The sequence below is a fragment of the Pelodiscus sinensis genome, chromosome 3 (assembly GCF_049634645.1).
Source record: "Pelodiscus sinensis isolate JC-2024 chromosome 3, ASM4963464v1, whole genome shotgun sequence".
Classification (NCBI taxonomy): Eukaryota; Metazoa; Chordata; order Testudines; family Trionychidae; genus Pelodiscus; species Pelodiscus sinensis.
In genome coordinates this window covers 55,125,064-55,139,139 of record NC_134713.1, presented here as the reverse complement: position 1 = coordinate 55,139,139, position 14,076 = coordinate 55,125,064, and the positions used below count along the sequence as shown (strand labels likewise).

The following is a 14,076-nucleotide window of genomic DNA, read 5'->3' as shown; positions in this document are numbered from 1 at the left end:
CTGATCTGGGAGACACTGATTTAATTCTCCCTCTCCCCACAATGGCAGAGAGGATTTGAACAGGGATCTTCCACCTCTTAGTTGAGTGCTCCATCTAGTGAGCTGTGGGACACTTTTATGTGAGGGCTCTCACAGTCTCTCCTGCTGATGCTGTTCCACTGTAGCTAAGTAATGAAAAAGTAACTGGCACAAGAGACTGGACTGGACTACACTCTGGTGGATACTTTAGGCACTGGGCTACAGTCATTCCCACTCTAAGATGAAGTTGCTTTGTATATTGCTCTCGATTTCCCTAACTACTTATTGGAGTAGAAAATGCCATAATAGTGCTATTGATTATTCATGAGAGAAATGCGACAGATTCATGAGAGAGATGGGAGAGATGGTTTTGTATCTAAGAGTACGTCTACACTGCAGGGCTTAACTGAAAATAAGCTGTGCAAATTGAGCTACGTCAATCTTATTTCGAAATAGGGAGCATCTACACCGTACTAATTTTGAAAGAGAACACTCTTCCTCCAGCATTCCTTATTCCTCGTACAATGATGGTTACAGGAATCACAGTAAGAAGTCCTCCAGCTTGACAGTACTTTTACACTGTTTTGAAATAACTGCCTGCTGTGTAGACACGGACTAAGTTATTTCGGAATAGCGCTAGTTATTTGGAAATAGTGTTACAGTGGAGATGTACCCTAGCAGGTTTTTCACATTCTCTGCATTACCAGGAGTCAAACTCTTCCTGCTTCATAGCTACAGTAATTCCTCATTTAACACGATAGATGCGTTTCTGAAAATGTTCGTGCTAACCGACAACATGCCATGAGGGGTTAAAAATAATGGAAAAGGTGGGGATTGCATTTCAGGTGGTGGTGGCAAAGTCAATTTTTTGTTGGTGCTAGGTCATCAACGTCAACATTAGATGTCTAGCAACACAAGATAACTAGCAATGCAAGTCGCCGCGGTTTGTTAAAACACAAAGATAAACACGTGAGCGAGCGGAGGAGCGCTGTGACCATGAGTATTCATCTGCTCATGCGTATTACCACTGTTTTCACCAACTTATACAGCCGCGCGAAGTAGTCCGCCACTTGATTATTTTCATGTTATTTGAAAAATGTTTCCTAAAAAAAAATCATGCTACTGAGAAAATGTGTTAAGTGGGCATGTGTTAAATGAGTAATTACTGTATTATGTTAACGTTTGACAGGTAAGCAATGATGCCTCAGTGTTTTCTTAGGTAAATTTTAATCTCTGAATCTTTGATTATATGCGTTGTGTGCATATTATTAAGGAATTATTAGTTTGCAAATTATAGGCATGACATGCTCCAACAGCTATGAATCATGTCCATTCAAGCTCCTTAATTTGAAGCCTTATGATCGCAAAAGAAGTTTATGAAACACTGCTATTGCATTCAAATTGTAGCCAGTTCTCTTCAGTGGAATGATTTGTTACAGTGTCAAGTATCAAAGGGGTAGCTGTGTTAGTCTGAATCTGCAAAAGCAACGAAGAGTCCTGTGGCACCTTATAGACTAACAGATTTATTGGAGCATAAGCTTTTGTGGGCAAAGACCCACTTTGTCAGATGCATGCATGTTTGGGCAAAATTTGCAGTCTGCTCATGAGACAAACAGAAGTGAGAATTTCGAAAACACTGAGTGTTGGCCAGGATTCTGTTTCCACCGGTGATATGGCCTTTGGCTTCTGTGACATAAGAACGGCCGTACTGGGTCAGACCAAAGGTCCATCTAGCCCAGTAGCCTGTCTGCAGACAGTGGCCAGCACCAGGTGCCCCAGAGAGGGTGGACTGAAGACAATGATCAAGCGATTTGTCTCCTGCCATCCTTCTCCAGCCTCTGACAAACAGAGGCCAGGGACACCATTTCTATCCCCTGGCCTTTTATGGACCTAACCTTCATGAAATTATCTAGCTTCTCTTTAAACTCTGTTATAGTCCTAGCCTTCACAGCTTCCTCTGGCAAGGAGTTCCACAGATTGACTACACACTGTGTGAAGAAGAACTTTCTTTTATTAGTTTTAAACCTGCTACCCATTAATTTAATTTGGTGTCCTCTAGTTCTTCTATTATGGGAACTAATAAATAACTTTTCTTTATCCGCCCGCTCCACTCCACTCATGATTTTATATAACTCTATCATATCCCCCCTCAGTCTCCTCTTTTCTAAACTGAAAAGTCCCAGTTGCTTTAACCTCTCTTCATATGGGACAGCAAAGTGGTTTTGAAAATCTCAAAAATCTATTGGGCAGTTTTTTACAGTTTGGATTAAAGTGCATTGCTCAAGCTAAAACACGGGTCAAGCAAGCTTTTTCTTTTTGATATCTAGGGATACATTTAAAAAAATTTAAAAAAGCTTTGAAAGGCAACAGATATTTAGATTTCTCAGAGAGCAAACTAATGGTTAAAATGATCACGTGTCTGATTTTTGGCCTATTTGAAACGAGCATGTGCTTATGGCCCTAATTATGTGAGATGAACTAAAACCAGTTATAAACATCCTTATGAGGTCATTGTTATCTAGTGTGAAAATCTGCAAAATCTAACATACAAGCATCATAATTGCATTTTCCCAGGAAATTGTGTCATGTGCTTCCTTGGCCCTTCTTTTTGCTAACAGTGGAATGCAAACAAAAGGCTAAAGTCTCAAAACATTACATGGCAGATGCACACACAAAATTTAATTTTCAAATGTATGTGTGTATATCTTCTAAATTGTATTCTTTGAAAATGTTCCTAGAGTGTATTTTATGTGATTGTGGAAATTCAAACATTTGTTTTTACAAGTGGATAATCAGTCATTCCTGTTGGCTTCTTGAAAAAACAATGCCAGCACCAAAACCAAACCACCATGAAATGCAAATACAAATGAGAAAATGCTGACAGAGAAAGAATTATAGCTCTTGACAAATCAAAATAATTATGGTGACAGCTCAAGCTCACACTGCCACAGGTAATTGTAGTATATTGTAAGTTTAGAAGCATTCAGCAGCTAGTAAGGGAGATGTAATTGAAAACATAGTAGGTACTAAAAGCCATCTTTCCCCAATCTTCTATAACTCCTGTCTATAACACTTTCTGACTTCTGGGTTTGGAGGAGATAGCTACCCTTCCTGGATGTGCAGTTTTTGGTCTCAATTTAGTTTGTTAATGAAGGAGGCAGGGCATTATTTCAGATTGAAATTACTATTTACATATGAACAGTAGCATAATATGTGCCACAAGACTGAATGAGACATATGGCCCTGTCTTCAGAGGTGCCCTGTTTGGAACATAGCCTTACAGCATGTCTTCGGTGTCATGATCCCTTGGTTTCTCTGGGCTTAGTCCGACTTTCTCCCTCGGGCCCTTTACAGAATCTGACTGGGCCTGTTCAATCATATGCCCAAATGGCTGCTTTGCCCATTCTCTTCTGGAACCTGACATAAGTTCAAAGAGAATCCAGTTCCAGCATTGTGCAGAAAGAGTAGCAACCTTTTCAAGAATAACACTTCCAGGGTCTAAATATAGTCAAAATAACTTAATCCTGAAGCTTTTTCCCAGACACATCTCCCACAGAAGTAAACCAGACTTTTCTGTGAAAGGACTGTTAAATCAGGCCCCATACAAGACAAAGACCCAGAATGAGACATAAGATAAAAACAGTAGTGAAGTTAACCATGAATGTGACCTTTTTCTTTAGCATATCTAACATTTTCTACAACTGAGTTTCATGAGGTTGTATTTCTGCTATAAGCTATTTATAATAAAAGTGAGGTAATAGCAGGTTTGTTTTGGATAGAGAGAAATTGGAAAATGAAGTAAGATGTTGCTTTACGTCAGTAAGGATATGTCTACACAGCAGCGTTATTTTGGAATAACTGACATTTTGAAATAACAAAACACGTATCTACACAGCAAGTCATGATTTTGAAATAATGTTGAAGTGGAGGACTTCTTACTCTGATTCCTGTAAGCTTTATTTTATGAGGAGTAAGAGAAGTCAGAGGAAGAGTGTTCCCCTTCGACTTCCTGCTGGGTAGACAGCGTCAAAAACTGAATTAAGCTATTTTGACTTCAGCTATGCAATTGACGTAGCTGAAGTTGTGTAGTTTAATTCAAATTTTCCCTGCTGTATAGACGTGCTCTCACATTTGAAGAAAAAAATGTTACTCTTTTATATTTAAGAAAGCATCTAAAAAGCGTAGAAAATGAAGGCTTTTAATTTTGAGAAAAGTATGAGAGTCAGTGATTGGAATCAGAATAGATCATTTTTTTCTGATTTAAGGAGAGCTAATACTCATGTATTACACAGTAAATATAGTGTGTGGAAGATATGATACAATTTGTGAGTAAATAATGTATTATTTAAATAGAGACATAATTTACAAGAAAGCTTTCAACAGGTATCCTTTTTAAAATAAAACAGCAGCCTCTTTTTTTGGGTGCAATTTTGCATCTGCAAATAACTGTAGATACAAATATATCCATCGAAATGTCTGATCTATCTGATTTGCTGCTGAAAAATTGCAGGCGCAGCATGATTGCAGGTGCATGTAAGGATACAGCTGGATGGGTTTATAGAACAGTTGCTTTATTGAATCCATCTAAAGCACCTGTCAGTGAAATATATATACACCAGACAGCACTAACAGAGCATACTCCCTAGGGAACTGTTTGGTTTTTCTCCTTTCTTTCTTCCATTTTCGTTAATCTCTTTATGTTTCTTTGTTCCTATACAATAAGCTGCAGTACATGCAGATGCATTAAATAATAATTGAAATTAACTTGTTTTAGGGTCCACCTGGAATTAAAGGAGAAAAAGGTGACAGAGTAAGTATTACTTTAAATTATTTTATTTATTACTTATTGTAATATAATAAATACTAGCTTTTTAAAAGCACTATGTACTAATATACTTGTTTTAATTATTAAGGGAGATATTGCTTCTCAGAACATGATGCGAGCAGTTGCAAGACAAGTCTGTGAACAACTGATAAATGGTAAAAAATGCTGTGCTTTTTCCTCATTCTGTTTTCTCCGTGGCTAATTTAGTAGCTCATTTAGGGCTCATCTAGACTACGCTAAAGTGTTGAAAAAGGATATGCCCATTCCGGTGGAATTTGCATCTCCTCTGTCGACACTTTAGTGTAATCTAGATGAGCCCTTATGAAAAATCAAAAGTGATGTATATTTGAGATGAAAGGATTCTGACTGTGAAGCATAACAGGAGCCAGTGTATTTATTGCTATCTTCTGTGCCATTTACCTGATGGAAGGAAAGTGCAAGACCAAACTGGCTCCTGAATTTGAAGGGCTAACTTGTTAATGAACTAATCTGTTCTTCCCCAGAGATCCATATTCAAATTTGCACATGCCACAAAGGGAATGATTTTGTGTAGTCAGCGAAGTCCTTGTTTTAGTACTGTCCATGTCATAAAACCACAAAACATTTTGGTATAAACCAGGTCTCACCTCTGCGAGATGGAAGGCTAGAATGGAAGGAGCATTACATGCAGTGTTTCCTCTTAATTTTTCCCATCCATGTAAGGAATACATTTTGCTATGGGCACCGAGTCATGTGCAGATGTGCACCAGTAGTAGAAACACATATTGAGTGGGTGCTGTGCTAATCAGCTGAGTGGCATTGGAGTCTCTCTCCTGGGTGGCCACCCAAGTGCTCATCTTACAGGGAACACTGATTACAGATATTAGGATCAAAGTGTATTGGCACATGCTTCCGGGGCATGTGATGCACACAGGACAAATTCTGTTATGCAAGAGAAGGAGTAATTGCACTAGGTAAGCCCCAAAATTCAGGTCCCCGAAACAATATTTTAATTTCTTTTAAATTTACTTCAGCCTCAACATTGACACAGTACTCTAGTCCTAAAGTACACCTACCTCCAGCCAGGGGGGACCACTGGAGGATTCAGGCAGTGGGGAATCCTCTAAGCTCCTACAGGGGGCATCCCTATAGTGCAGCTTTGCACTCCACAGGAAGTTCATCCCCCTGCACAGCTTCTTCAGATCATCTCTCTCCCTTCCACAGAGCGGTCAGGAAGGGCCCCCAAAGACAACAAAGCAAAATTTGTACCTTGTTATTTATGGAGAGATAGTAAGCATGTGCTGCTTAGATCCCAGTAGGGAGGTTAAATATCTGTTAATTGAATAGTCGATTAACCTCAGGAATTCTTATCAGTTATTCAACTATTCTATAGTCCCTAGGGGTGGGGCCGGCAGCCATTGCACTCTGGCCCTAGTCCCGAGGAGCCCCCTACCACTCTGTGCTACTGCTTGAACTGCATTTCAATCTTTTGGAATTAACCTTTGCTGCCTTACAGCCTAGGAAAGAGTCCTTTGTCAGAGCTCCACCAAATAGGCTGTTGTAATCCAAAACTCCTTTTTCACTTGACACTTTCAGAGGCTGTAAAGTTTTATTTACAAGTCTGCTGCCAGGATTTCCCTTCCCCCCCCCATGTATTCTATACAGTTGTATCTTGCATTCATCTTAATCTGTGCATGTGTTCCAATTCTCCACCGTTTGGACAGTGAGTGGTGTGTACGTACATGTGTGTGAGAAGGATGTTAATGAAAAGCAATTAAAAACCCTTTCTTTCTCTTTAAAGGCCAAATGAACCGGTTCAATCACATGCTGAATCAAATCCCGAATGATTACTATGCAAATCGCAATCAACCAGGACCTGCAGGACCACCAGGGCCACCAGGGAGCGCTGGGGCAAGAGGAGAACCTGGACCTGGAGGAAGACCTGGATTCCCAGGGACTCCTGGTATGCAGGGACCAGCTGGGGAAAGAGGTGAGTAGTGCCTGCCCAAAGAGCATATGTATGACCATATTTCAAAAGCTCTTAGCAGAGGAATTCAATGCAGCTGCACCATGCAGAAAGACCATGAAGCACATAGTTCTCCATAGCCAGCAGAATTGCTGTTTTGATATTGGTACAGTGGAATATTCAGTGTCTGAAGACAAGATCTAAAATTACAGAGATTTGAATCTACAATGTTTCTTTCTCTGGGTGGTATTTATGGAACACCTGCCACTGCAGAGTCTAAGCTCTATCTCAAGAAAATATATCAATGTTATCAAGATATCTTAGAACAAGGAACATTCTTTTCTCAAAGCTGTTTCTGGCATCTTGACAGGCTACTTTTCTAAATAGGCATCTGAGAAAGGGGAAAATCAGATTAGTTAACAACAATGTGGGGTGAACTGTAGCTTAGTGATACTGTAGTTGTGTATCTCAGGAAGCAGAGTTGTAAGTATATGGGAAGTACATGACCAGATGTGCCAGTGCACTTCAGGTGCTTTGAACAGTTCTGCTGAGGCAAAGGAGGCATAAAATCAGCTTAAGTTGCTGGTTAAGTCTGAGTAATGGCTGGTTAATTCTGGGTTGTAGCATAGGCGGGCCTGGCGGTAACCAATGAATCTGGCCCTCATTTGTTCTGGCTGTTACACTTCAGAATACGGATGTAGTGTTGTGTTGTCTATCCTAGATTTTTAAAACATAGATTTTACTATAAGTATTTACCATTTAAAAGCAAATAATAAATTTCTGAATCCAGCTATTCACTTAAGCTATTTCATTAGATTTCTAAGAATGCATAAAGTGTATTTGTAAAAGAAATGTTCCAAGTGTGTATGCCTTAACTCATGTCGGTAGATATGTGGAATGAACTTCTGTCAGATCCCAGTGCCTCAAATATGTCCCTATATTTTAACACAGTGTCTTCACTCTAGGTTACCTTGGTACACTACATTTAAAAATCTTATCTTTCAGATTGAGATGTTTGTTTCCTTAAAATATTTTCCTTATCCAAATTAAGACTGCCTAGACCAGAAATATAAAACAACACACTATTTGGAGTGTAATCAATGATAGAGCATGAAAAAATAGTGTCTTCTGACATGTTTTATTGTTGTTGTTTGTTTTTATGGGGTTTATTTCCTTTGGGTTCTTTAGGACTGCCAGGAGAGAAAGGTGAAAGAGGTATTGGATCACAAGGACCACGAGGTTTGCCTGGACCACCTGGTAATTTTTCTGTTTTTAATTTACAGCAGCTTACAGAACAGTAGATATAAAAGGCTTCCTAGAAAGTCATATTGCTTAATTGCTCATTATAGGAAATAAGCATATGTTACCCAGTGCACTGTACATTTTGACATGTATTGGAAACAAAACAAAACATTCTGAAAGTGCCAAACACTGGAAGTAGAAATATTGGTGTAGACATGGCTAGTAGAATGTTGGCTTTATCATATAATTTATTCTTTTGGCCTTTTGTAAGGGAAAATATTTTTGTTGAAAATATCAATTGAACTCAGTAACGAGAGGCTGATTTCCACCTTCCAAAATGGACATGTTATCACTTTTTTTTACTATTTGATAGAACAAAATATCACCTGATCCATTTGGAATGTCTAATGCCATATTTGGGTCATGTTTGTGGTTATCCTGATGTCGTTTAAGTGTGAAGCATAGAGTTACTAGTACAAAATATGAGCCTTTCTTTGTTTCATTTGATTTTTTTTCACTGATCATTTACTGATGTCTTGGCAGAAATGGTCAGGCTTCTTTTATTGTTTCTGCCTTTAATTTCCTTGTTTAAACATGATTTTTTCATTATAAGATCCATAAGACGCTTGCAACAAATTCTAACCCCAGTTGGTTGAAACTCTACATTTCTGTTAACCATAATACAGCCTGGTCCAAAGAAAACATTACCTCATCTATTCTAGGGTTGCAGGGTAGCAGACTTTTAATCCACTACTATGTTTTAATTGAAATCCAATGTGCTTGTCTAATGTAGTAGTTTCCCCTGAGATCTTCATATCTTACACAGAGTGGAAATAAACCAGAGAATTCATTGATGCTTTAGTGTGGGTCAAACCTTGCCAAATCAGTTTATGTGAATAAAGACCTTAAATTAGCCACATGCAGGAAAGCAACTAATGATGAGTCACATTTGGGTTCTCTTTGATTGTTTCATTGACCACCTATGGAAGCCAAATGTCAAAGTTTTCTTACCAAAGACTTGTTCATAGTCTAGATGCCAGTGTTTTATGACAGGTTGATGCCTTACCAATTATCCTCCTTTAAATTCTAAAATTAGGTCCACCAGGAGAATCTCGAACTGGCCCACCAGGTTCTACAGGTTCACGAGGGCCACCTGGGCCACCAGGTCGTCCTGGAAATGGGGGTATTCGAGGTCCACCTGGCCCACCTGGATATTGTGATTCATCCCAGTGTGCTAGCATCGCTTACAATGGTCAAGGATTCCCAGGTAGGTTACTGACAACTTAAACAGTAGTAATTTTAATTAGCCTTCACAGATGCTGAGCTGTTTTATGCAAGACAGGCCTGCTAGCATGGACTTACTGAATCATTTCAGAAGCAGATGGTACTGAAATGGCTTAGTTGTAATATTACATCGTAGAATGGTTCAGTCCTTCTAACACAGACAGGTCTAAGAGCAGCTGTTCAGAATGTTATGCTAACTTGTCTCACATTGATTTGAAATGTGTTTAGCTGTAGAAAGGAAGTGCTTAAATTATACATATAACTGGTTTTTAATACATAGAAGGATAGTAGATTATTATTTTGCTCTTAGGATTTAAATGACCATTTTCTTCTTCTTCTCCTCTCCCTCCCTCCATTCTTCTTCAGAACAAGGTTGAATACTCCATGTTTCTCTTGAAAAGTAAAAAGAACGCTCTGGTTGGCAGTTCGTGTTTGTTTTTGATCAACATCAGGATTATTTATACAAAATTAATACCTGATATCAAAATTTTCCACAAACAAAAACCATTCTCTGTTACAGTGCAAACAATTGAAAAACTCCACTTGCCTACAATTTCCCCTGCGTTCAATCCCATGAGTTTCTGATCAGCCCTGAGTCATGTTAGCCTCCAAACACTGGGCTGTCACAGGGAGTCAAATCATGGATGACAGTGCTCATCAATTTCTGACGAATGAACACACAAATATATTGTATACCTAGGCTCCTGCAGGACAATTTTCACAAAGAAAGTCCACGCCCATAGTATTGTTAACCAATTCATTTGTGTGCACTGTAGCGTTTTACAATGAGTGTATGTGATACTGATGTTGGATATGGTTTGCCACTAGCATACTGTGCATGTATACATGAGTATATATATATATATATGTGTATACACTTGGTACTATTGGGTGTAAAAAGCAAGGTGCTTGCACAGACCTAATCCAAGATTCCTGTCTAAATTAAAAATAGCTAAAATTGTACCCATTGTGCAGCAGTGCTATCCTTCCTGGTGAATATCTATGTATACATATATAGATATACGTGTATGACTTAACCATTGTGTATTTTAGTTGGATGACAGTATATTTTTTGCACAGCAGTCTGACTATTTAAAAACTAACATCATCTTTGACCTGTTTCAGGTTCCGGCTAACACATTTTCTAAGTCTCCAGTGCTGCTTACAGTTTGAATACATGAAAAACCTGTTTCTGAGATGTTTGCGCACGTGCTTAGTAGGAAATGAGTCTGTATGGATATTTCACCACGGATACGGTTAAAATCGAACCGTGTAGGCCTCATATAATGGGGAGTTTCTTTATACTAACAACATTTGTGAATGACATAAGGACAGTGATGTCAACTCATCATCAAACCTGTTGCATTTCAGTAATAAAGTAGAAAACCAACTATTTTTAACCTTCCAAAATCATCAGAAGCTGCAGGAGGCTTGTAAAATTACTAACCAGCAGATGTAACACCATAGTAAGAGACAGATTTAACCTGATAAACAAGAAATGATTTGTGTAAATAGTAAACTAATTGTGGCTTGTAAATGATTTGTAAGGGATTGTGTCCACTAAAATCAGTTAACATCGTTACATTAAGCTTTTGCATTAAAGCCTGCTGCTGCTTGCTGTGTGCCAAAATAACATCTTTGACTCTGTATGAAGTCTACCTGTCTATTGCTTGTGATCAACATGTATGACCCAGGGCATGTGCCTTTTTGTATATGTAATCTTGTTGGGTTTTGTAATTGCAGTTCTAATACTAAAGATTTATAATTATTTTTCTTCTGTTTTGCTGTAGTCTTTGGTGTTCCTCCAGCACCAGCTGTAACTCAGTCTGTAACGAGGAACAGCATCAGAAAATGACATGTACTGCATATTGCCACTGGTGATAGTTATGTGTACATTTATTTTCCCACCTCCCTAGAGAAAATTGCTATGTCAGTCAAATATGTTCTTCAATCCATTTGCTCCATTAACTAATTTTTAAATCAAATTCACTATTTTTAGATTATTGAAGTAGATGTAAAATACTATTATTATGTTATTTTACTTTATTTTAATTTTTAATAATTTATTGGGCCCTTGTACAAAAGCTTAAGACAGATTCCACAACACACAATGTTTGTGTTAAAATAGCTGGATTTTAGAAGGTTTTTCAAAACCAAATCTAATTTTCATATAATTTGATTGTCGCTCCTGTCCCACACCCCAAATTTCATGAACAAACTGAAAAAAATCAGTGAATTACTAATTTATATATTTATTATATTAAATTAAGATTCAACTAACATTATGTAGCCAAACTAACTTTCATTATATTTGTGGATTCAAAGACATGCAATAACTATAATGTTCAATCAGACAACTATTTTCAACCAGAGTCATACGTACCTGAAAGTGGACCCTATCAACCTGAAAGTGAGCCCTACATAGTACCAATGGAGTCAGAAAGGAGAGAGGACGAATATGAGGACTATGAAGTTGAAATGCATTCACCAGGATTACCTTGAACAAATGCGCTGGAAAAGATCATTACCAAGAAAAGCAAAAACAAAACCATAAAAAAAATCTGTCTTGTTTTATGTTTTTGGTTGTTTGTTTTTGTTTGTGCTATGCTTGCATATGCAGATACAGATGGAGTGGGTGTAGCTTATACTCTCCAATGCTCCCATCTGGTATTTTCAAATCAGAAATGCACTCACATCTTGTACGAGTATCATGCTTATGTGCAAATAGCAACATGTGTAACTATAGATTGCGTTCTTGCTCTGAAATGCTTGTAAAATACTTTTGCTTAAAGTGGCTGCTTAGAACTTTGTGTGCATTCAGTTATCACAATGCTGCATTTTCTTTACACAAAAAAATACCAAAAACAAAACAAAACACCAAAAACCAGAGCTGCTGCAATTTTTCAAAGAGCTGTCTGCTTTAGCTCTACAGTTTTCCTCCTTTTTAATGCCTGTCTGCAGTTAAGTTACATCATAAGTCTATATTGTCTAGCAAAAACCAAATCAATTCCTTGTACATCATTGTCAATTTCTTCTATCCTTAGTTATACCTTACAGGGCATATATTGCTCTTATACATCTCTTTTAACAACCACAAGCCTTAAGTAATGTAGCTGAAATCATTGTATCAACTGGATATACTTTCATAGTGCTTTAAATTTCTTTGTAGACACATTAACATTTATGCCAAATTGCAGTCAATCCTGCAGAGATGAAATTGCATGTTTGTGTTGTATATTTAGTATGGATTTTTTTCAGAATATAATGTTTCTTAGTTATCAAAAGCAGTTGGAAATTGTTTGCAAGACTATGGATATAGAATTGCTGCTTTTATATTTTAACTGCAAATTGTGAATTTCACTGCCTTATATTATTTATTTCTGAAACAAAAGAGGCATTTTTCAATAAAACTACTGAAAATTTACTTTGTATGATCATTTTCTTGAATGGGACTGTGAGGATTTCAACTTGTAAGTTACAAAAAAAAAAAAAAAAGAGAGAGAGAGAGAGAGAGATGTAACAAACACACAGAGACCATTGCATTTTCTTTGTTAAACCCACAAATTAATTTGAAATTTTACTAGTATTAAAACAAGTCCCTGATGCTGTGACACTGGTAGATCGGAATGGGATGGGGTGCTTGTATTTAATTTGAACAATGGCTTCCCCTCATATGGGGTTTTGATTTAGCTATCAATATCACTCAACCTGTAGCATAGGTGGTGACAAAACCAAAATGAGGCTCTGAGCTCCAACTACTGCACTATACCGTATACCTCATTGGTCTCCCATGAGACTAGTGGACAGGTGAGCAGCTAGAGAGGCTACTGGAGATTGGACCAGAGGAATAATGCAAGGAGAAAGTGGCTGGTGATAGCTCCTGCTCCATGCTTAGCCATATGCTCATTGTGCTCCTTATACATATGTTAGGGTATGTCTACACTACCCTCCTAATTCGAACTAGGAGGGTAATGTAGGCATACCGCACTTGCAAATGAAGCCCGGGATTTGAATTTCCCGGGCTTCATTTGCATAAGCCGGGCGCCGCCATTTTTAAATCCCGGCTAGTTCGAACCCCCGTGCCGCGCGGCTACACGCGGCATGGAGTAGCTAGTTCGGATTAGGCTTCTAATCCAAACTAGCTACTCCATGCCGCGTGTAGCCGCGCGGCACGGGGGTTCGAACTAGCCGGGATTTAAAAATGGCGGCGCCCGGCTTATGCAAATGAAGCCCGGGAAATTCAAATCCCGGGCTTCATTTGCAAGTGCGGTATGCCTACATTACCCCGCTAGTTCGAACTAGCGGGGTAGTGTAGACATACCCTTAGGTACTTATATCCCCCATCAGCCGGCCATCTGATTCCATGCTAACAGATGTCAAGGTCAGACAGGACATGTGTGGCAGAGTAGGGAATTGAACCTGGGTCTCCTGACTAGCACCCTCACCACTGGATCAAGCCTTGTTCTCTAGTGTGAGTAATGCAGTTGTAAGGGCTAAGTGTTTCAAGAGTAAGCTTTTCTCCACTGAATTTTAGTGTCCTAACGTGAAAACTATACAATGCAGTTGTGTACACTGCCAGCTTTGTTATATGGCATAAAAGAGACTCTGAGCAAGTAAAGTTGCAGAGAGACATTGAAATTAGGGCAGGAAGGGCCCATAATCTATTGGAAGTTTAGCAGGAGATATAATAAACTGAGAAATGTGCAAAGGAAAGTCAAAGACATCAAGTCCTTAGGCTTGGTGTAACCCTTGAGTTGTGAAA

At 38.5% G+C, this 14,076-nt stretch overlaps 1 protein-coding gene across 1 annotated transcript in view; it reads left to right on the top strand.

The window, feature by feature from the left end:
- The window catches only part of COL12A1 (collagen type XII alpha 1 chain), a 153,126-nt gene extending 140,388 nt beyond the window's left edge, over window positions 1–12,738 (top strand). The window contains 7 exon segments of the mRNA XM_014577982.3: window positions 4,793–4,828; window positions 4,932–4,998; window positions 6,624–6,812; window positions 7,977–8,045; window positions 9,127–9,297; window positions 11,686–11,804; window positions 11,806–12,738. Coding sequence (XP_014433468.2) covers window positions 4,793–4,828; window positions 4,932–4,998; window positions 6,624–6,812; window positions 7,977–8,045; window positions 9,127–9,297; window positions 11,686–11,804; window positions 11,806–11,868 — 714 coding nt within the window. The 3' untranslated portion in view covers window positions 11,869–12,738.
- The last annotated feature ends 1,338 nt before the right edge of the window (window positions 12,739–14,076 follow it).